This window comes from Aythya ferina (genome assembly GCF_964211825.1).
Source record: "Aythya ferina genome assembly, chromosome: Z".
NCBI lineage: Eukaryota > Metazoa > Chordata > Aves > Anseriformes > Anatidae > Aythya > Aythya ferina.
The window spans coordinates 63,545,187-63,570,032 of record NC_140299.1 but is presented as its reverse complement, the minus strand read 5'-3'; the positions used below and the strand labels follow the sequence as shown (position 1 = coordinate 63,570,032).

Sequence of the window (24,846 nt, the reverse complement as noted above, 5' to 3'; positions counted from 1 at the left end):
TGGAACTGCTTCTCCACAACACTCGTCCTCAGTGTTAGGAGCAAACATCTACCTACAATTAACTTCAGCTCCTTTCTTTTGGAGACCTCTATACCACTGGCTAAGTCACTGGAAAAAAAGCCAATAGGCTGTTCTAGCTGTTATGACTATACAGAAACAAACAAACAAACAAAAAAACTCAGACAAAACAAAATCACTTAAGTACACTAAAATATCACATAAAGCAAAGCCCTAAGAAACTTCTCAAGGAAGCTTAACAACTAATTGACATCTGCCAAAAAAATGTAGGAAAAAAAGAAGGCTTTTCTTAAATACCTCTTAATTAATTTATTTTTTAATGATTGAATCCTTAGTCAGGGTAGTAAATTCAGGGTGTAACTAGTTCTATGACTTTTTTTTTTCTTTTACCAGGTGCTATTTATTCCCTTAAATCTTACGGTGTTTGGGGATATAAAATTAATGAATCTCAATTGTGGTTTCCATTGCAACACTAGCTTTAATAAATCTAGAGCTAGTTTTTCAGTCTAAATCAAGAAAGCTATTTCCCTTGAGCTTTTCTTTTTCGATATTCTACTCTTTGTCTTCACACTCAACCTCTACCTTTCCTGTCTACCTGTCTCAGAACAAAAACATAAACTGTAATCTTTTAGTAACCCTGAAGGCCAAAAACCTTTTCACTGTTCAAAGTTCTTAAAACGAGGTTTTTGTTCCATTTTTTGGATTGTCACCAACAATTCCAGACTGGTAGCTAGTTACTACCACATCATAACAATTGGAAAGAATTATGCATATATACTCAGGGTGACAAAATTTAAGTTTCCACTGATTATAAAAAAATGAAAAACTGCATGTTAGGCTACACACTGGTCTTGTGCAGGCAAGCTAATCCCAATGCCAAAAGCATCTTTCTGCTACACAGCTTAAACATATATATGTATTTTAAAAAAGATTTAGTTCTTTTATTAAACTGGTATTTATCTGAGCTAGTGAAAACATAGTCCCATAACAGAGAGAATTCTCATTCACCACCCTGTACAACATGAGCAGTACATAGGAACTTACCAAAACTAGAAGACCACAGCTTGTCCGAACTAGTTAAACTATGTACAAAATTTGAGTGACTGTGAGAACATCTTTAAATAAGTGGTTTAATCCCTGAGCCACACCAGTTAAAGGTATCATTTCAGTTGTGCTTTTATTCCTCACTCCAGTGATATTTATTCAGTAAGAAAACACTTGCACGCATACACGCTTTCTTCATTAGCAGTCAATCTCTCCCCCCTGCTATCCACAAATCCAAACGCCACATGTTGCAAGCATTTTGTACTGGAATGGTCTCACTTCTAAGCAATCTGCTGCTATTGAGATTTTGCTTTTGAGCAGTAAATGCTCAAAACTCTTGCTTTTCTTAAAGCAACTCCTTCAGTCTTCATAACCTCACTGCTTGAGCAGGCTCAGTTTCACATTCAAATAGCTCCAAGCAAATGTTTCCAACCTCAATTATCCTCCTTCCTTTTTCTATGCACCCTCCCTGCCCCCATATGCTTGTTTGTAAAAGGGATAGTTTTCTATGTATGTACAAGCAGAGCAGGGAGTCTTCCTCTGTAGCAGTCTGCCAAGACGTAGCTTTTTATGTAAGCATTGTCTGGAATTTGGATTTTTTTTTTTTTTTTTAATCCTCTGCCTGGGGTTATACCAAGATGGTTGCACCCAACCTCACTGAGCTGTAAAATGTGGCATTTGCCAGCTCTCTGCAGACAAACTGGCTGTTACTAACTCGGATAAATAAGACACTTAGGATACTCTCGGTCAGTTACTGCAACTGAACTGTGGCTATGCTCTGCTTAGCATCACATCTCTATCCCTAAGAGTGGAGCAACAAGACAAGCACTGGGCAGTAAACAAATTACGCACCCCCCAAGCCACAGAGATGCACTGCATCTATAAACAGTGCTGTAGGACTAGCACTACTTACAGCCTGCAGTGTGCGTATGTTCAAGGAGGAAGGCTGACATTTAGAAACCAAATTTAACATTTAACATAACAGCATATTTACACGTTCGCTGATCTGAAGTGATGGTGTAAGGAAGGAATGGAAAGGGGCAATGAACTAGCTGGATTTCTCTACTGCGTTAAGAAAGATGGAAATTCACAGTGGTTCTGTTTTCATCTTTTTTCTCTTTTTTTTTTTCTATTACAGAAATTCACTAACATGTGATGCACTCTATTACCTAAACAAATAGCCTTAAACTTAAATTACTCTTCAAATGAACAAGTAGTTGAGCATTTCTGAAAAAAGGCATGTTATGTAAAAGAAACAGCATTAAACTTAAGGTCAAAATATCTCCTTCTGACCTACAGCTCTGCCAGCAGGGAACATTCATTATCTATTTTGCATCTCTCTTTCACTGAGAAGGTTTATACTGACATCATTTATCTACTGTTTGCTGTGAACTAAGAGCCCGCAAAGGTTTGGTTATCGTAGGCTGGCTGATTCATGGCAACTCATTAAAGTCACATCAACTCAGCTGTGTACACCTGGCTTGGAAGAGCTGGTCCCAACGGCTTGAAAACACTTTAAGTAGCTTCTGTGGATAACACAGGGGTTTGCCTCTAAAATTATTATTCGCTCCAATTATTTAAGGTGAAAACAATCAAATAGAGGAGAAGTAGCAGACTAATTGGGAAGCTGAAGGGTACACGTAACAGTTTGTTCAGTCAGAGAGTTCCCTTTTTGGTTGTCTCAGCATAAGCATTTTTGCTACAGACATGCCACAAGAATAAAGTATGTCAAAATGCAGCTAATGCCATACTGGCTTAGTCCAAGCACTCCTTGCCTCCCAAAGAGGCCTGCACTACGTGCTGCAGACAAACACATGAGAAACACTGCAGAAGCCAGTTATATGGCAACATCAGGATTCACATCCATTAACAAGCACTACACTGTAAGGACAGGCACAATGGTGAGGTGACCAAGAAGGTCCCATAGACCCAAAAAACCTCAGCACACCTACTCCTGAACTCCTCTCATGGTCCAAGTCCTATAAAATTATACTCTTAAAAAAATTTTCTCAGATAGCCTCCTTTAGCTCTAGGACACAAAGCATGACCTCCCAAGATGTCTCTTGCAACACAGGTACGGTTTCCATAAAACACAACACTCTCTTTTCATCATTTCTCATGTGCTATGAGTTTCCACACGACACATGCCAAGCGTCAGACTTCATGTACCTTACCTAATCCAGCGGGGCAGCAGAGCTCTACAATTACAGATTTCAGGCTTCGTTAAGTCCATTCATTTACTGGCTCTGATCTCACAGACAAGAGAAAGAGGAACAGTAAAACAAAACATCTCAAGATATAAACACCTGTGCAGGCTTTTTGTGGTCACATACATTTTGATGATACTGGCTGGCACTCATACATGTCAGCTGATGGCTCTCCTAACAGCAGAAAAAAAGCTGGGTTTAGCTCTTTTGGCTAGCTACATGAAGGGAACATCTATCTCCTCCATGAGCTGCTTCTCCCTAACACAGACAAACCAAGCATGATGTTTGAACAGAGAACATCTTTGTGTTTCTCTCCCATAAAAATACGCAGTCTTTCAGTTCTGTACTGAACACAGTGGTTAAGAATACCAAGCTGCTACTTCCTGTATTCAGCAAGTTAATGCTCAACATTACACATAAAGGGCAGAATGCAAATACACTCGGCTTGAAAGCTTCTCTGTTTTTTTTTTTTCCAACTGTATTGCTTGGTTTAATAAATGACATTACCTCTCTCTATAATCCTTGCCTGAGCTCAAGACAACAGTCTTAATTAACCACGTTTATCTGAATTTTTATGTATTATTGTAACGTTCTTTGATAAAACATATTAGAAAAAACAACAACAACAACTGAATTTCTGCATTTGTTTACTTAGATATTTGACAGTGCTTTCGACATTACAGGTTTCATTGTTTCATCATGCCTTTGCATATGTGAAAGTAGGAAGATGTGGTTGTTAAACCACAAAAAAATTGCTAAGGGGAATCAAAGGCAGCCAGACTACTTCTCATTCTTCTAATGCTATTTCTATACTCACATACACACCCTTACTTACACACACATGTATGAACACATACATAACCAAAGACATTTAAAACAGACTGTGTTCTTTCAAAACAGCATTTTGCAAAACCAACACCACCTAGTACAGCAAGGAGGAATTAGCCTTAGTTCTGTGCAACAGACATGTTTTCAAAACACCACCTATGCATATTAGATGCAAACATGGCTGAGAAAACCACCCACAAGTATCAGCATGTCTCTCTGGGTTATCTAAGTGTTCTCCTTTCTCCTGGAAATTTCTGCAAAACAGTGTCAGAACTGATGCTAGCGTAAATCTGGAACACCGCAGAGGTGATCCCATCACACTTCTGAGATCCAATATAATTAAATTTCAGCAAACTTCAGACTCCTGTTTCTGACACCCGCCAACTAATCTTGAGTTATAAAATCAACAAGTGAACACTTTGAAAGATCCAACTCATTATTCCATTATTTATTACTGAACAACAACAGCAACTTTTACCCAAGCTGCACAAGAGGAAGAATGTTGATGCAGCAATGCGAGAACTCGAGCGCTGCGTGTTGACAGCTTGTTCTGCACACAAAGGCAGCAAGGTGACGGATGGCTGTCTCCTACACAGTTTTCAAGCAAACAAGACATCATCAGAACTAGTGCTTCTCACATCTAAAGGCTAACTCTATTACTAGACGTTGAACCAAAAACAGGACATGACCCAGGGCAACTGCGTGTGAGAAACACAACAGAAAAGCGAGCTCTAAGCAATTTAGAAAGTTGGTCGGTGGTTTCCTTTTTTTCTGGGTCATTTTTATCTCCTCCAGGCAGTAAGAAACAATTACTGCTCTCTTCAAAACTGTTTTCCCAGAAGATAATTACACAATTTAGCAAGTACCTGATTCTAGATAAACCTTATTTTTCAGTATGGAAATACAGACATTTAGCAGTTGCTTCCCAGAGCATCACAAAAACAACCAAACAACAAAATACACTCCAGTAACACTACCAAGCTGCTTTTTATGATGGATTTTTACTGCTACTGGATGGTAGCTCTTGGCATCAAATGTCCAAATCATCTGCAAACTTTCAGGTTGATTTTCCCATAACCATTTCTCATTCCACTATTATACAATAACCCCAACTAGTTCCTTCCATACAATTTCTTCTTCAACCATTTACACCACTTCAGATACGTTTTCAAGTTATTTAAACAAGGATGTTACAGTGAAGAAAATGCATGCACGATACATACGTAGAAATTAAACACTACACAACTGAATAATGCAACTGAGAAATGCTCACATGATAATAGCGTTCTCAGGCAATTATATTAGTAACACCACAGCTGTGGTTAGTTACAAAGCCTTGTAATAAGATATGACAGAATTCAGATACCAGCTTCACCTATACACACCTTAAGACTGAAACACTCAGTGAAGAAGTCTGATTTATTGTATCTGCCGATTAAATCAACTGAATAGGTTATCACGGAGTAAATGAAAAGAGCTGTAGTAACAACACACTCTTAATCAGCCATTATTTTGTCTGATATCCAAGGATGTTTTTTTTTTTCCCCCTTTGGGACAATTATCTTAAAAACATGAGTAGTAAAACCAAACATCATCCTTCTTGTGACCTTGAAGAAACAATGCAACAGAACTTCAACATTCCTAAAAGCAAACTGGTTACTTCAGATACTGAAAACCTTCAAAACATGCATTCTTGAGAAAATATCTTCTCTTCTAGGAAGCATGTGGTGGAATTAACAAAGAGGTCTATATAAACCATTGGATTTCACCTTCCTGTACTCACTTTACCTTTTTTTTTTTTTTTTCTTTCTAAATAACTATGTTCACCACATCCTTTCTGTGTTTGCATTCCGAACGCTAGCTGCTGCAGCATATGATGTCTGCTCAGCAGCACATTTGGTTCACAGTTCCCATACGCAATAGTGGTTATGCAGACATCCTACAAGCCTATTCTAATCAGCTTATGACTCATCTTACAGAGTGGCTAAATCAGATACAAAATAATTCAAATATCTCAAAACACAAGCCAAGGTCAGAAATTTTCATACCTTAGCTTCTTGTTGTTGGTGGTTCCCTAAAACAGCCATTGAATTTATAGACAGCTAATTAGATGTCAGTCTACATGAATGTTTTTATTAGGCTTTGGAAACCAGTGAAGGGAGTAAATATGAAAAAACATATGCAAATCACAAAAGAAATTCATATTTCAATTGGACATTATGAACAACAAAGATGGTTTTGTATCTCACCAGCTACAATGATTTCGGTTAGAGTATTCTGGATCTACACCAATTTTAGCAAAGGTCGTGTTCTGGCCTAATTAAAGTCAGAATCGTAACTGGAGAAAATGAGTATCTGATAATCATCCTTCTGTTAAAGGCAAATAGAAGACCCATCTGCACCCTGTTTTCTAAAATTTGGCAGAAATGGCTTTATGCAAGCTGCTACATAGTTGCTTTCATGAATGTGTCAGAAAATTTGAAAACAGCTAAATATATACATATATGTGTGCCCCAAATGTCAAAACCCAATTAAAACGCAAAACCGATCATTAAGAACTCATTTTTCATAATAGAGTCTTGATTGTGAGCGCTGGTTTGGAGGAAAAACAGAATACAAGTTATGATATTTTCTTCAGTTAAGCAGAGTCTGAAACAATACAAGACCACAGTACAAACTGTACAACACAAAACCCTATCAATTATCTTCAGTCGCTAAAACTACATGCTAGCATTTAAAATCCCACTGCGTGGATCACTGTACTCATTCATAGATGTAGATTTGCCAAACAGTATTTGTAAAGCTGTGAAAACAGGCACATTCAAAACCATTACACTTAAACACGCTGTCATTGAACTCTGAGTTGTTTCAGAAAATTGTTTTAGACAAACTGGGAAAAGGTTAAGGGAGTTAATTTCTATTAAATAACAAGAGCTTTTAAACCAGTGGAGTGCTGAGAAACTGGTAAATGGAATGTCATCCTGACCAGAATGCACTTTTTTTTTTTTTTTTTAATACTTCATTTCTGGTGCCAAACCTTTAACAAGACAGGCTTCTTAAATTCAGTGGGGGTCAGAAGTTTAGTTTATTCAGCAAGAATAACACTATTAACGGCTACTGCTCTTTCATGTCACCACAGTTAACGCCCACACATTCCAACTCCGGTTAATACAGGCCAGTCAAGGAAAACCGGAGTCGCTACAGGCAGTCATCTCTGCAGGGATATTTTAAAACAGAATTTATATTGTGCTTTAAAAACAATCTAAAAGGATCAATCTACCTTATGAATCTGCTGTAGACATACAGAGAGAAAGATGGATGGATGAAAGCATATACAAGCGAGTAAATCTGACTCTATTGATTTTTGAGAGGACAGTGCAGAGCACTTTGGTGAGGTCTTATGTATCACTGCAAAGGACCAAATGCCATTAAACGTACGTCTGCAGGATGTCAGGATTTATCACGAAGCAATGCACCGCTGTATTCTTTCATTACATCCCTTAGTAAATAATCTTGTTCTCACTGTTGATGGTGGTAGACCACTAACAATTAAATTATCCTCAAAACAAACGTAAGAGTAATCAAAGGAAGACTCTCATGCAGCTCTAACTGGAGAAATCCAGTACTGTCAAAACAAAAACTGCAGTAGTTTAGGGGATATATGCTAGTATTTAGGGGATATATGTTAGTATTTTTAATATTAACAAGAGAATAATAATGAGCTTTAGAAAACAAAAATGGAAAAATCTGCATATCACAGCATAATCCTCTTTCTACTTTGTTCTAAATCATAGCCAATCAACATTTAGAATTCCCTGAAGCTTTCCAGCACTCCTACTTGGCCAAATGCCTTCAAAGGGTATTAAAGAAATCAGTCTGGCTTAGATAGCACTTCTTCACCAGATGGAACATCTCTCTTAGAACAAGGATGTTTTCCTCTTAAACCACGTTTCAAACAACCAAAATGCAAATGATGATCACAGCATCAAACAGAATTTCTGAAGGGTCTCTGGGGCCTCTATTACTATATAATGGCAGAATTTTCGATCATAGTATCTGATATCCAAAATACTCGGCTTTCTAAGTTTTCATGTGAAACATTCACATATCCACTCCTCTCACATACACTCTCCTCATGATTTGCATTTAAACAGCATATTTTTGCTATTCTGTTAGATTTTTATTCATACACATTTCTCACTACAGAAATAGGAAACAATTCCATTGTTTATCGGGGTTACATGGCAGGTCATTTGGAAAAAGATGACTGCTTAAATAATAAAAACCTGCCATTTGTTTTTAAAAGAAAAACCCACTAGCTTAGCTAGCAGCTGTGCCTGCCACTGTACATTATGATGTCCCAATAGACGAGCAAGCCCCCGCACAGTACCCAGGCAGAATCTTCTCCTTGTTAACATATCTAACAGACAAGCCTAATGGAAAAAACAATTTACCTTCTTCGGTTTCATGCCACACAATTCCTTCCAAGTTCACGCTGGTCCCAGGCTCACAGGGTCCAAGGCATTCAGGTTCTGTTACAACTCCAATCTCGCAAGTATTTACACCCACTGAACGAGTCCGTACCAAAAGCTGCTCGACTGGTGCTGCAATATTGGATGAAGATGGGGAAAAGTAGGAAGGCAGAATCTGAGGTGTGATACTGCTGGAAATCGGAGGTGGAGGTGCAGGCACTGTAAACAGGGGATCAACCTGAAAACAACAGACAAACTTACTATAACGATGCTGTGAGATTTAAAAAAAAAAAAAGGAAAAAAAAAAAAAGCTAAAAACAAACAAAAGAAAATCCAGTTTGCTTGGACTGCATTTGCATATGCAGGGATTTGAAGTAGCATTGGTAATTTCAGTTTTATGAATTTAATTTTGTCAACATCAGCCCAAATGCTGCACATGAAAAATGACGTACAAAAATATCTATCATGCTAAACAAGGCAAATTGCTACGTTTCTACAAGACTATTCCCTGTTGTCACAGACAGCTACTATAAAATAAACGTTTTTGGGTTTTCTTTTGTTTTTAAGAAAAAAGGATTGAGGACACTTTTTTCTTGGTGCTGACAGAGACTGATTTGGGGATGGAAATTAATTTTGCAAACTGGCAACTTCATTTTCTATTTAAAGAAAAACATTTATAAAGACAGAACAAAGACACAAAAATGACATTTTTTTTCATCTGCATCATCGAGAAATTAGTACTTGGAACAATTCTAATACCCAAATGCCATCAAATATAATCTCTTGTCTTCCAGCCACTTAAAATGCATTAGGATCACCCACCTAACAGCTTACAGCTAACATTTATGTCTTTCCACTTGAAATAACAGATGAGGACTTTTACAGGAATCTATCAAAACCACATAATATCTAAGGGCTTCCAAAACACATACATGGAAGAATACAATTTGCCAGACAATCAGCCAGTACACAGAAAACTCATATACAGTCAATGTGTCTACATGGACTTTAGAAGTTATGTTTGCTGTATGACTTTCAGTATACCCAGTAGTACATTTTCTGTACAAGGATCTCGCCTGAGTGTTCTTAGTATTTTATTATGGTCATAAGGTCTTTTGAAACTGAAAAGATATAAGGATTGTACCCACTAAACTAGCTAAAACAATTAAATGTACCACCTAAAATTCATGTATGTTTGCCCTCCTGGATCATAGACACCATAGCCCAAAATCCTTCTTCAGTCCGACAATTCAGAAAGATAGCTTTCTAGCTGCTTTCAAATTGATGATTAAATGTCTTTAAGTCTAGGTTTTTAATTCTGGACCCCTGTAAGAGGGCTTAACAGGAAAGAGAAGATGACTCACTTCACACTGTCATCTAGGTCTCATTCAAATATATCTTAACATAGATCAAAGTTAATTCTGCATTGTCTTAAAGCCCAATTAGCAAATGGGAGGCAACGAGGAAAAAGTACTAAAGAGTATTTATTACCCTTCTATCACATATCCTTTGGATCACGTATCAGATCACTCATCTCATGGACAGTTTTGATAATGAGAAAATGAAATGAAAATCTAAAACGATAAAGGTAAATGGCCTTTGTAAAAATTAATTCTTTTGCTTTAAGCATTATTTATACAAACAGAGGGCCAACTTTAATTGTGCATGCAGGTCCTGAGTGAGCTAAATATTAAACAAAAGCATTTGGTATGATCTTTGTATGATGAGCCTGGACTGTAATCTTGATTATACTAGAACAAAGGAGAAGACAAGAGAGACCTATAGTCACATTCTTCCCCTATAACTTTTCTTCACTTGGGAGGAGGAGCTCTTCTAATTTAAGACTGTAATAGAACTTTATATAGGCCTTTTTATTTAGGAATAATTTTCAGGTTAGAGATAGAGCAAAGCAAAGAGAAAAAAAAAAAATCAAATCAAAACATGAATACTAAAAGTATCCATTAGGTGTAAAAGCCTACTAATACCAACAAAACACTACCCAGCACAAGCAGTTACTGTGGCACAAAAACAACACAGTGTTGCAGAGATATCGTCACTCTTTACAACACGGTGCTTGCAGAGTCTGAGCACAAAGACACGTCCCTTGCAATGCAGACATGAGTCCACAGATGCAAATCATGCACTAAATGGCCCCCAGGAGCAGCAGCTCTCTTGCAACATCTAGCAGTAAGCGCAAAACCATGACCCGTGTGCCTGGTCCGAGGGGACACGGGCTTTGTGCTATGTGGACGGGCTGCCTCGTGGGGCTCTGTCAGTGTTTTGCCATCAGCGTGTACCCTGGGGTGCCATTTGGAGGAGTACTCAGCCCTCAACCCACATCATCACAAGCCAGAGGACAACTGGGATCTTCAACCAGCAGGGCAGGGCAAAGGAGCCTGGTGCTTTAGAAAAGCTAAGCCTTATAAAACCTTAACAAAACGAAGAAACGCTATTGAATGGCCTGCTTCATGGTTTACGTGGTGTTTTGCAATGCTGTGCAAACTCTCCTAGTCCGCTTGCAACATCATTCTTCCATAAAACATGCTCACCAGAAAGACAGAGGGAAAAAAAAAGTTTGCTATTATCAAACTAAACTAGCAAATGTTTTAAATGGATGCAGACTAAACTGGAAGATGCGTCTTCCACTTTCCATGTCTTTTAAACGGTAAAAAGCAGCTAAAAAGAAAGCACAGATCTGACAGTGTAGCCTATCACCTTCTTTGTTACAAATATTTGTACTTGGCTCTGGCTTATTTAGAACTGCTAATAGATGTCCATGTTTTCCATGGAAATGACTCCTATGGGACAAGGCCAAAGAGTGGCTGCTGCAGAGAAAGGGGCTGCTGCTGTGCTACATCTGAGCACCAAGCCTCTGGCTGAGAACTCGGTGGACATTAATTCTCCCTGAGGTTCGTGAGAGCTGCACGAGTACAATGACCTTACTCATACCACAAAATACACAGAGCGTAAATATTGCTTCAGTTTTCCGTGTTTTAAAACGACCCCATCCTGTTTGATAACCGTAATGCCAGCAGAGCGGAGTGGAGGCTCTCAGTGATAGCTGTGGTGACATGGTTGCTGTCATGAATTCTACAAAGGGCACTGATGCGAGCTATTAGAGGCAAAGAGGGAGGCAGGAAGGCCGCCATCTCCAGTGGAAAACAGGCACATAAGACTAACATCTGGTGGTGGCAGACTGTCAAACTGAGGAAAGTTAATGTCAAGAACAGACGCTCTGCAGTTTCTCAGCGTTATTTCTGCATGATTATTCCCAGGTGTTGGTGCATACTGAGCAGTAGCCTTTCTGTTTATCACACAATCCAGTATGAGAATGAAAAGCTAAATCTGAGGAGGGTTATTTACATAGATGCTCTCTTTATACACATAATCAAAGGGCTCCAGAAAAGACTGAAATATTCAAGCAATATTTTCTTCATTCACCTAATTCCAAGAGCTTTTGAGAGCTGATTAGTAACAAAGGCTACAAAGCTGGAGTGTTATTCATGGCAGCTTTCCACTGCCAAGTGTTTGATTGTATCGGAGAGCTATGGCTCTCGGTAGCAGAAAGCTCACAGAAAATGAAGAATGCCTGCCAAGCACTGTAGTCAGTGCTCCATGGAGTGCTCCTCTATCTGAACATGACAAAAAATATTTCAGTGGCAGCATGACATTAGCCTGTACATGGGGAAGGGTCTGGATAAGAGAGGAAATGCCACTCTAGCTACTTTCTAATACACAGACCTTCTAATAAACAGGCTTTTCCTTCACTTACACAGGCACTTTAGATGCTGTAATTAAATAATACTCATCAAAACTCATCTTTCCAATGCAATGCAAGTTTCCAAAATCATGTTTGCAAATGGATATTTGAAGTTCTTTGCAGACAATTTCCTGAAGACCTGTGGGCAATGCTGAGCGCAAAGAAGGCAGTGCACAGATTTGAGGGGACTTCCTAGATGGGCGAGCACTCAGCATCCGACTATTGCAATCAACTGTATCATACTCTGATTCCTCCAGGGGTGGAAGAATGTCAAGTCATTCTGGGACAGACTCTCATGTATTCCCATGGGAAACCCACATGAATCAAAGAGCAGCAAAATCTCAGGAACATCTACGGTCATATGCGCCATGCCATCTATTTATCTGACCAGAAGCACATTCACAGTATTACTCAAAGTAAACTCCCTTCTCAGAGAGATTTAAGCAGATAACATTTGATCATACTACCACATGAATGTATTCTGTATCTATTCATATCTATGCCCCATCCCTGGAGGCATTCAAAGCCAGGCTGGATGCGGCTTTGGGCAGCCTGCTCTAGTGGTTGGTAACCCTGCCTGGAGCAGGGGGGCTGAAACTAGATGATCTTTAAGGTCCTTTTCAACCCAGGCCACTCTATGATTCAATGATTTACTTCAAGAATTTACTTCATTCATTTCAACTTTGAAAACTTTCAGAGGGCATCTGTCTAAAGCGTGAAATGTCTCTGTCATAGTCATAAAATGCAAACAAGAAAATAGCTGCCACACAGCCAGGCCATGTGATGTGAACCACTGAAGTGTGCAATCACATCTAGAGCCGTGAAAGTATGTGTAGTTTTGCCTCACTAATGAAGATACATCTTTTAAGATAAATTTTAATGAAGATAGAGTCTACCGGCATAAGACCAAACAGGGTCATACACCACCCCAGTGTCACCCACCACATGATTCTGAAATGCACATGACAAAAGCCATTAACTCCATCTACCAATATACACACTAGAGAAAAGTCCAGGTTTAAGAAGCAACTTTAAGGCTCAGGATAACCTCTTGCAAGAAATTATTGCCTTCTAAATTGAGTAACATTTACTACAGGCATTGCCAAGTGGGAATGTCTGCAGTAGGACAGAAGAAGAACCTCTTCCAGACCTAATTTGGGGTACACCTAAAAAACAAAGCCTGCCTCTTTGCAAAACTAAATCAGTCCTTAAAAAAGACACCAATGGAAGACTGAAAGAAATGAGAAACCTCCAACCTTGAACACTGACAAGATCTTTAGTGTTATTATTACTCCACATGTCTGAAATGAAAAGCAGGAAATAAAGGAAATCAGGCCTATATGAAAGTCTTGCTTCTCACCAAATTGCTTTTCCTAGATTTCATAGTATAGGAGAGATTACCTTGTTTTTATATAAAGTATGCCTGCCCTACCTTAATGCTCTAAAGCAACAATGACCCTAGAAGACCTCATTCTAATCTGATTTATGATGTTGTGAATGAGAAGTAATTCTAATGAAATCAATGAAAACTACTTTGAAAGAAAACAAATGTGGGAGAATCTGACATGGAAAAAATGTTGGTGTGCTCTGGAGTGTGTCTGCCCTTCTCAACATCTCACATAACCCTTTCCCCATGAGAACTTACATCTAAAACATAAAGCTAGTCCTTCATATTCTACTGTTATCTTATGCATATTTGTTACCCTGTAACAAATATGACCATATGACCTCCATAAAGAATATTGGTTTATCTGAAAAATACCAATTAGATCTCAATTTAGTATTTCTTTCATTCAAACTCACTCAAGAAGCCATGCAGAAGAATTTTTACTCTGTACTTAACTGATGTTTATTGTTTTTGTTTGTTTGTTTGTTTTGTTTTTTTTTTAAATAGTACTAAATTGTTCCCAGAAGTAATTATACCTTTGAAACATGGGTTAATAATAAAGATGCTGTATTTATTAAAACATACTTACTGACTAATATAGGCATTTTAGGAAAACAAGTTTTCTACATCAAATTATTGGGGTAAAAAGGTCAGTGCTGTAAAAAACATGTTTAGAATATAGGAAAGAATAAGACACAGATGTAGAGATCTATTACAAACCTTACATGCAACATACAGGACAGTCAGAGGTAGTAAGGAAATTAGTTATTTTGGTCAACTTATTTGAGAATCACAGGAGCTCGAATATTAAGGAAGAATGAAGGAAATTCAGACTGACTAAATTGCATCCAAATTTTAGACTTAAATTCTCAATTCAAGAATAATCCATAAAATGTGCCTTCCCAATATTGTAGTATATTGACAAGAAATCCAAGATGTAATTGTGTTAAACTGAATAACACAAGTAGCATCTACATAGAGACTCTAAGTATTTCCTGTACTTAAAGTGAACTTCTCCACTTAACTCAACTGAAAGCTGGGGAAGGAAAAAAAAAAAAGAAGAAAAAAATAAAAGAAAGAAAGAAACTGAAAGGACATTAAGGGAAAATGGCCTTTTTTTCCCCCATACATTAGCACATCACTAACATCTGGAATAACTTCTGTATTCTGAATATGAAGCCAAAAAAAATCCACTTAAAACTCTTACATTATTTTCTGTAATGGGAAAAAAATACTACTTGTATTCAAGTTTTTATATGCCACTCCAATTAACTGCTAAAGAAGCAAACACAGTCCTGCAAAGACAGTACCTTTTGATAGTTATGTACTGTTTATGCATGCAGACCTCAAGCCCTTCTCACTCTGGACAGGACTGTATCTTTGGCTGTTCCACCAATACTATACAGGTAATATTTCTTAGGAAAGCACTAACATACAATGAAGAGCATGAAGAGAATTGAAAGCTTTAAGTAGGGTTTAATGCAGAGACAATGGTGCTGAACACCAGGCGTGGAAGCCACCTTGTCCTCTCTTGTACCTCCTGTTCTAGCTCAGATGCTTGGGATTTCCCAGCGAGATTCACCCGTTTTACTGTGGGAAAGATGAGCATTTGACAGCTGCCAGAGATAGCCTTCTGCCAAGGGCTGCATCTGTGAAAAACTGTATGTCAACTCAAACGTTTGGCAGAGGCCTGGGAGGATGCCCAGATCACCACCTGCAGTTTTCTAGTGAAGACATTTCTCCTCTTTCAGCCTGAGAACACCACATTCATTGAGATAACTTTGCCCATAGGTCTCTAGAGCAGCCTTCTCCACGGAAAGTTGGTTTCTCCTACTCAGCAGCTCAGCCTGCACTTCCAGTCTTCAGTCACCACATGGCTGTTTTGCTAAGCCTTAACAGAGAACAAACAGCACTGAACCTCTCTCAAGATCCCTGTGCTGTCCACAGGGACACACACTGTTCCACTCATCGAGAAAGGACATTTCTGTGAACTGCTTGGATTCACAGAGTGTGCACAAGATGATCTCCAGTACCAGACAGTGTCATGTGACCAGATACGGTAAAAATCCAGGTACCGATATTTCCTAGTAAGGGATTAGGTATAGCTTTTTCTAGTTGTTTTTTTTTTTTTTTTTTTTTTTTTTCTCTCTAGTTTTTCTAGTTTTGGAAGAGGTAGACTATGACAATGATGGTTTTTGTCTAAACAAAATGACAATCACTGCTTCTTCACAAGTGTTTGCTTGACTCAACCCTGAAAAATGTAAGTTATTTCCTTAGGGAAATGCATTGTACTGTTGCATTTTTTTTCAGGTTTTCATTACCTCTCCAAGCAAATCTTAACCACAACCCTATGACCCTGCAGCAGCAGTTAACAAGATTAACAAAAGATGGTTTCAGTTAGTCAACAGTGTCACTGCAGCTCTGGTGGAAGAACTGCCTTTGCAGCTATTCCAGTAGGGATACAAAGAATCAATCTAGTTCAGTCATTTTTGTTTCCAGGAATCTGCATTGCATAATCCGGACTACAGCAAGACTCTGAAGAGAGCAAGAGTACCTTTAGTCAGGCTTCTTCACACTTCATTGACTTCCTGTACATTGATATGCCAGCATTAGATTTTTGTTTCCTTCTACCCATTTCTTGACTACTCTACTTCGTGAGTTTGAAGTCTATACATTGTGATTCAGGCTGCTGATTCTTCAGTTCATTAATTCACCTCTATAATCCTCAGACAAAGAACTAAACTTCCCTGATGGTCCATGTATACAAAAACCTTTTATTTGTCTAACTAGATTCTTACAGATGATATTTTTAGTGTGTTCTGAACATTAATCGCTTCACTTCATGGACCTGTATTTATCCGTGTCTACTGACCCCAAAACTTCTAACTTAGCTAGACCTTAGATGAGACCGGTGAATCTTCCTATACTATTGCCTTAGGTATCTCACTTGGGCTTTTGCATAGAATGTAGGATCCTGCCTTGGTTAGTTCTGCTCTCTCTCTCATACAACATTTCATGGTATTAGCTATAAACACTACAAAGCATCTGATACCACGCTCCAATTCTATTTAAAGAACAAGTCATTATTACTGTCTTTAAGAATGGGACAGATGCATTTATGATTTTTCAGCAGCTCACTGAAGAAAGCAGGTTTAAAATGACCTTTCAGCTTCCATTTTCAGCCTGGTAATTCTACTGAAAAGGAAGCTGAATCATTATTATTTAGCTATCCCTACAACTACCTGCTGTTGGAGAATTACAGTTAATAATAATAATAATAATAATAATAAAGTCTTACTCACAAAGTAAAAAATAAAAATAAAAAAGAACAAAAAACCCCAACCAATTCTCCATCTCTCCCAATTTGGAATATTTACAATCTCTTAGGGAAAGTCAATTTATTGTAACACTTTTTTTTTTTTTTTTTCCTTTCAACTGGTGTATATCTTTACTCTGGTGTAAATCCAGAGCAGTTCCACTGAAGCAAAACTAATGGCAGAATTTGGATTGTAGTGTTTGTTTTACCAGCTACAGGGGTAATCAGCATTTCAAGTAATTTTTTATGTGAAGATTTTTAAGAGGAAATAATCCTTGTGAGGAGGAAACTGCTAATACTTACTTCATTCAGAATGCATTTTTTTCCTCTTTCTACACTGAACATGGTACTGACACAAAGTGTCCAATAATCCTTAATGAAACTAAAGGATTAAATTTGCAATATGAAGACAAATATAAGATCTGCAGTTAACACTGAAGACTTCTGTAAATTTACTTACCTACTTGCCTCAGTTTTGAGACAATTCAGTCTTGGCAGAGAGTAGAAACCTAGGTTTAGTGTTCTTTTAAGTCTTTTTTCATGAAACTATCTACACTATAGGCACCAAATCATCTGGTTACATGCCCTGAACAGACAGCTGAAGCCTACTCTTCCTGTGGCTTAACAGCAGGCAACCTTGAGATGCCTCTTCTCATGTCCCTACCTCGAAGACATTTTTTCCTACCGATTTTACCTTAGTACCCAGGGATCCTCATTAGCATGTTCTCTAAGCACCCAGCACAGACAAAAGTTTACGTTTGCAGACTTTCAGCAAAGGCTTATCATTTCTGTCTTGCTGAGAAAGAACAGAGCCATGGAAAGGGCATGGTTTCACTCCACAAATTCCAGATACCATTACTGAAACACCTTGTGCTTCAGCACATCAGTCTAACCTTTAACTTCCCCCTTTCACACGCTGTCTCGTAGACTATTTTACAGTCTAGCAGTGATCAACAACTGCTGCAAATGAAGCTTCCTTTCTATTCAAATAGCAGAGGAAAGCATTAGCTCAAATATTCCACATTTTATGTGGCATTCTACAGTCACTTGCACCTTCTATTCTCTGCTCTGCCTGAATTGTACACATGCTTTTCACTCTGTTCACTGCATGATGAATTTATAACAAAAAGAAACATTTCTGTGCATGATAGAAACTCAAATATTTTGTTCAACTGAAATAAAGAATAAAACTAATCTAAGCTGTCATGAAATCATGAAATGCCTCTGGCAGTTCTATCAAAGTATATAGACATGTACAGATCCTTTGAAGAAATGAAACTGCAGTTTATCAAGTGTGATTTATAAGCAACACAGATTTAGCTAGGAGATAACACTGCTGTCTAATCATTAGTAGTCAGACAACAGCCATGTGAACACATCAATTATGGGCCACTGCCAAAAGCCCTTGAGATCCCAGAGATTAACAGCCAATCCTCTGTTTTACAAGCTTACATCAAAAAGAATATTAATAAGAGGAGGGGCGATGTGAAAGCTTGTCAGAGTAATTCACGCACTAAAACAAGGCATTTTTCCCTTTGCTCTGCCTTGAACTGGTCCATGAAAAAAGCTGGCATCAGCTACAAAGCGCAAAGCTGCCAATTTCTCAGAAAATGTTTTTCATTAACATATGGGAAGTTGTAAAAGGCTGCAAAAGCCCTATTGGGTGGATAAAGGCGACAACTTCTATGCATTCCTTTCCTGAATGTATCAATTATACAACCTCAATCATTATTCAGATATTTGGAAATGAACATCCACGCACAGGAGTGTTTGATGGCTTCTCTCTCAAAACCAGAGCCATTTACTATTATAAACAAATTAGCCAGCCTTCCAGGCATCCATTTACTCTGTCTCACTAATGACTTACAAAAGCTAAAGCAGAAATACTACCAAATCAGGTTCACTTCAGTCTTCAAAGGTGTGGGAAAAGATCCCACAAATGTGCCTTTCTTTCTGACTTGTATGCAGCGTGGCTGACAAGAGGTTTATTTTTCTTCCAAGCAAATGAAGAGAAACAACATGAGAATACAGGAAGACAAAAGCAGCTACGTCTCTGTAAAAATGCAAACATGGCTATTGAGATGGACCTAAACCAGCCTACCACTGGCGTTTCAAATGCTGCAAAATGAACTGCCTGAAAGCACAGCATGCTGCATGGCATCAGGTCCTCAAAGATCTATCGCCCATGGATTAGCAGCTGACAGAATTTTAGAAATACTTTGTATGTTATCCTAGACATGGTTTGGGAACATGTCCACTGCTTTCAAAGAAAAGATTCTCTCTGATACATGTCCAAAAAAGATGCATGTCTTTTTCTTGTCTAGTAGGGACTCCATGCTGTGAGAGGCCACCTTCAAAAAACCTAAGTCTTTAATTTTAGTGTATTCTCTTGTGTTTCATCTCTATTATTTTATGAGGACTGCCAATTTTTAGATGATTTTGTATTAGCTGCTTAAAAGCTAACCTGGGAAAACATTTATTGGGGAGATGTCATCTAAACCAATTGCTAACCTTCATAAGAGTAACATAAAATAGGAAAGTGATTCAGCCATGGTGAATGAAATATAAGCTGATGAAATAGAAGAAGAAAAAAAAAACACCTTCTTTTTTTTAAATGAAAATATGTTAGATTTATTAAGAGGCCGTGTTCTTGTTCAGCTGGCCGAGACAGGAAATTTATCTTCCAAGCGTTCTCTCACATTGTTTTCAATTTTGCATGAACTAATGCAGAGTAATGCCAAATGTAGAACTTGGTGTGCCAAGTGGCATGAGTAAGGTTTGACAGGAGTAGCCTTCCAACATCTAGCAAATTACAGAGAGAGACTTTATTTATTTTTAGACTGAGTTCAAAGAAGCATCAAGATGTTCTAAATTTTCAACTTAAAGACATCATTTACAGAGAGTGATGAACAGTCTGTGTACAAGTCTTGGACACCCCAAATATCTCAAATCAGGCAATTAAGGATCTCTTAAATCATTATTGAAAAAAAAAAAAAACAAAAAAAAAAAACAAAAAAAAAACAGTTTAAGGGCACAAACAAATAATATGGTGCCTGGATCAGCTGGGTCTTAACAGAAAAGTAGAAAGAGTTTAACTGACTCATGACTTAGATTTGCTCCTGCTATGCCTCCTAACATGCTATCAATAAATTCAGGGTGCAACAGCTAGTGAAAACAAAAATTTTCATAAACCAAGTGCAAGGCAGAACTTAAATCCAGTAACCCATTTTTGGTGGTGATCCTGCACAAATGCTCTGCGGGTTTTACATTCTACAGTTCTCAAGGAAGTGTGAAAATGATATAGATAGGAGCGCTGTAAAACAGGGAATGCTTGAGAAGATAATAGTTGGATGATATCCCTAACACTGAACTCCTGATGATGCATAACGGCAGAATCTTTCTTCCAAGCAACACTGGCTTCTGTTCAAATTCACTTTTAGAAAGTCGCTGATACACTGGTTTTCAGCACTGTGTCAGGCTCTAAACACTTATTTGATTTAAGACAGTGTTAATGACTTAGATAATCACACAGTTTTATAGTTCTATAATGTACTGTGCTATAAAAATTAAACCAGTGTTTATTACACCTCTGCTACTTTTACTTTCCTTCTTATTGCACCAACTCTTAAATGAGTTAAAGCAAATACTGTACAACAATAAAACATAAAAAGTGCACTGGTTGACAACAATTCGCAATATGTAATATGGTATTTTAGTTCAAAGCCTACTCTCAAAGTAGTTCCAAACACTACTTTCAGGTATCAAAAATGACAACATTCTTAATTCAATTTTGAAGGAGCTATCCAGTCTGAAAATGTAGAAAACACTATCAACACTTAATTACCTTAAAGTGATACACATTAAAAATGGAATTACCTGGCTTATAGTACTTTAGGTAACTAAAATGTAATTAGATTGGATGGCCACTGTATTTATTTACTGCTGGAATTTCATTCCTGGCAAACACTAGAAACAATGTAGTCATCTTTCCTTTTCATGTTTGAAATGGCTGAAACACAACTCAATCTGTGTTTCTGCAAAATTATAGGTTTTTACATAGTCTCTTTGATGTCAACAAAATATTTATGTGACAGGTCCTGATACTGTACTGTCAAAAATGCATTGAGAATAAAGCTTCCTTTATCACCACAGTATCAATATGACTAATGGTCAACCAGAAAAAAAAAAAAAAAAATGACTGCATGATACCCAAAGACATACTTGTATGTTGAGGACAGAGAAATGAGAAAAATGAACACCAAAAATAACCTTGGAAAATATGTAAGAAGTCATCTGCGGCAGAGATAGGGTCAGTGGATCTTTGAATACAAGCACAGAACTTCATACACATGCTTACACTGAAAACTAACATTTCTATTTAAAAAAAAAAATAAAAATAAAAATAAAATAAAAAAAAACTCTTCAATCTCAATATACATAACAGAAAATTCTTCACTCTCACATGGCGAAGGAAAAGGTATTTAAACTACCCTAGTCTGGATTAGTTTGAGTATCTACTTAAGATTGACCACTTGCTTTCATTACCGTTCAAAATTAGAAGAGAATCACCGAGCATTCTATTGAAATTAGTGTAACAACACTTAAAGTCTGCACAGTATTTGTTACTGCCTGAAAAATGGATATAGCACCTGTCCCAAAACCAATGATATTAATTCACCCACCCAAATCATGTTAAAGAGTCTGATGATAATGCAGGAATGGATGCTGTCAGTGCTTATGGCATAGTATGACTACGTTCCATGCCATGGTGCCATCAATTTCCTTTGTGGTTCTAAAACCTTGAAAGGCTGAAATAAAATACATACTTATTTGGGTCTGAATTTAGGCTCTAAAAGCCTCTTCATATGGAGCTATTCAGTATGGAGACATATTGGTAATGTTCAGTAACTTCATAATCTTTCCATCTCAATTTCACTGTCTATAAAATGGCAGCAGCATTGCGATTATGAAGCTTATCGCTAGCCTGCATACTATATTTAATTATAACTTAAAACACAGAACTGATGGCAGATTTTCAGAATACCTCACGAATCGAAACAACAGGCCAGATGTTCAAAAGAACAAAGCACACTGGGTGCACAGCTTCCCCTCAGATTCTCTTATAATGGCAAAGGTAGGTGCTAGATTGTTGAAAAATCTTACCATAGCTGTAGGTGTTAACCACATAAAAACCTGCTTTTCAGAAATGAACTCCTAATGACTACTTTGCTTTGAGATCCTTGGAAGAAGAATGAAAGAACCAAGCATTGAACTATTTAGACTTAATTCCTCTTTTCATTGCCATAAAAGGAATCTGGAATTTGGTCTTCCATCTGTTTGGGGGCAAGGAAGAGACTGTTTCTTGGCTTGCTTTTTCCTTAGTATCACACAGAAAGTCTTCTGTGGTTTTTTTTTGCACCCATTCGTTCAAAGTAAAATGAAGAATGAAGAATAGAGATCGAGCAGGATGCCAGTGGATAAATATGACAAATTAAGCTACGCTTCCTTCTCCCACACACAAGCCTTCAGCTTAGTCCAGCACATCACAACAGCACAACAGAGGAGAATGTATTGGCTTTTTCTGCTACACTCACATTTGCATGAAAAGGAGCAGTCAAATGAAAATTAAGCACTTAAACAGCTTAAAAAGCACTGGTTCAGAATACTGTACTTCAATAAAACATTCATTGTTATTCAATGCTTGGCAAATGACATTGCCATCAAATACTAGTAGAAGAACCGTGAAGAATAAATGCTATCTGAAAAAGAGGCTTGTACTTATGCAGCGCTAATGACCATCTAAAAGAGCGATTCTGCATGGTTACATCCTCTTTTAGATTCGCAGCTGCAGTTTCACAAGAGCAGCCATACATCATAATCTGGAGCCATTTTAGGCTACCCTTGTGCTTTAAAGAGCAGTATGGGCAGCAGAGAACTCCTAATCTGCAGAGCAAAACTCCAATCAGTAACAAGTTTATTTAACTGCAATGACTGAGGATTTTAATGCTCCGCTCGTTGTAACAGCGGAGACAAAGAGGAAAGAGATCTCCACATTTAGCTTCATTAGAGAGTAAACATTCTCATTATTAGATTTCATTCTAATTAATTATAACAGTGGCACAGAGTAGTACATAAGCCATTTCTTTAAAAAGGTCAGATAACTGTATATTTTAAGACTGTAATACTTACATTTTAATTACTGTTTAATTTGTTTATTTAACAACATGCCGATCCTATAAACATCACTAATTAACTGATATACAGTGACTTTTCAGGAAGTTAACATCTTGGGAACAAACATCGTTTTACTGAACTTTGATTTGATAATCAAAGGCAATGTTAATACCCACTAGATTAGTCATAGACTTCATGGGCATGCCAAAGGTAGCCTTCACTTTCCAACTGCATGAGATTTACAGCCGCGCCCGCCGGAGCAAAGCGTTTTCTCCAGTTACGCATGCTTCTTCAAGCTCAGGTTACCTGGAAGCAGCAACACTCGGGTCTCTGCCCAGTACATATTTGTGGCTTAGTAACACATCTCTTTAGGTCTTTAATTAGGACAGACAAAAAGCAAACCAGTTTTAATGTTCTTTTGGCTACTGTACTAGCTTGCCTCATACATTATCTTTGTCTCATTCTAGAACTACCTAAGGCACACTTCTCAGGCCACGTCGTTTCAAGCTCGCCCTGCATTGCCCTGAAAATGGCATGTGCCCTCATCATGGAAACTCCCAAGATACCTTTATGTACAAATTCGGGATAGGAAGTTCCAGCACTGAGAACCCGGGGCTGGTGCCAGTTCAAACCATCAGGAGCTCCACCAGAGGTTAACAACAATTAACCAGGAAACATGGTGGTTTGCTTTCAGCCCCCCGTACTAATGGAGGTGACTGCCAAAATATACTTCTTGTGCTTTTTACGCTTCCCTTGCTGAGATGAAAGTAACTTGAAATCCAAGTTACGACAAGCACAAGCATCTGTATGAAAACTCTGGAGTACTGAGGAAAGACTAACCCTTTGGTAATTTGTTATGGCCACATGCTTCTGTGCACTGTCACAGAGTACCCACGGGGAACAAGTTCACACTAAATGTTCATCAATATATACTGGTTACTAAGAACCTACATTTTCGTGTCACACACCTTACTTACAGTATCATATCACAGGTATGAAGAGAAGGACAAGAAAGCCAAAATTCATGAGTTCCTCTAACCCCATGTTGAGAACACAGGCACTCAAGAAAGAGACTGCTCCCTTACTGACGACTTACACTCTCTTGCTTCCTCTTCCCTTCCAAAAAGGTGGTTTTGTATTTCCTTATCATGGGATAGCTCTCAGAAACCTAGCTAAGGTGCATTAAATTAAGACTAGGAGAACAACGCCCCATTTCCACAATCACACCACCAGCTGGCCTCCAGCCAGCCTCAACAGCACAGATTTGTCACATAAGCATGGAATCGATCAAATTAAATCACCTGCACAAAGAATCATTTGGTCACCTATTAGCACAGGTTACTGTAACTATTACACCTGGCACACAGGGCAATCAACAGGCCAATAAATATATTCCCAAAGGACTGTTCAGCGCTCAAGAGTGACGTAAGAACAAAGCTGTTTCTGTCTTGTGCCAGCTCCAAAACAATCTCTAAGCTGGAAAATGAGTCTTCCAAAGCCTCGTGGCAAGCATGGAAACAGAGGCAAGAAAAATCCCCACAGATGTGGCTTAACATCCTCCCCCTGAAAAAGGACTTCCCTGGCAGAACAGAGGGGTGAATCTTCTTTACCTGGGTGCAACTCACTCGCATGAAGAGACT

General features: G+C 38.1%; 1 protein-coding gene across 7 annotated transcripts in view; it reads right to left on the bottom strand.

Moving 5' to 3' along the window:
* Positions 1 to 24,846, bottom strand: part of ZNF608 (zinc finger protein 608) — a gene marked incomplete at its 3' end in the record, with an annotated part of 83,395 nt that overhangs the window by 36,543 nt on the left and 22,006 nt on the right. For all 7 annotated transcript variants that reach the window (XM_084504030.1, XM_084504029.1, XM_084504031.1 and 4 more), the window contains exon 3: positions 8,552 to 8,807. In XM_084504030.1, coding sequence (XP_084360156.1) covers positions 8,552 to 8,807 — 256 coding nt within the window. The remainder of the gene's footprint in view (positions 1 to 8,551; positions 8,808 to 24,846) is intronic.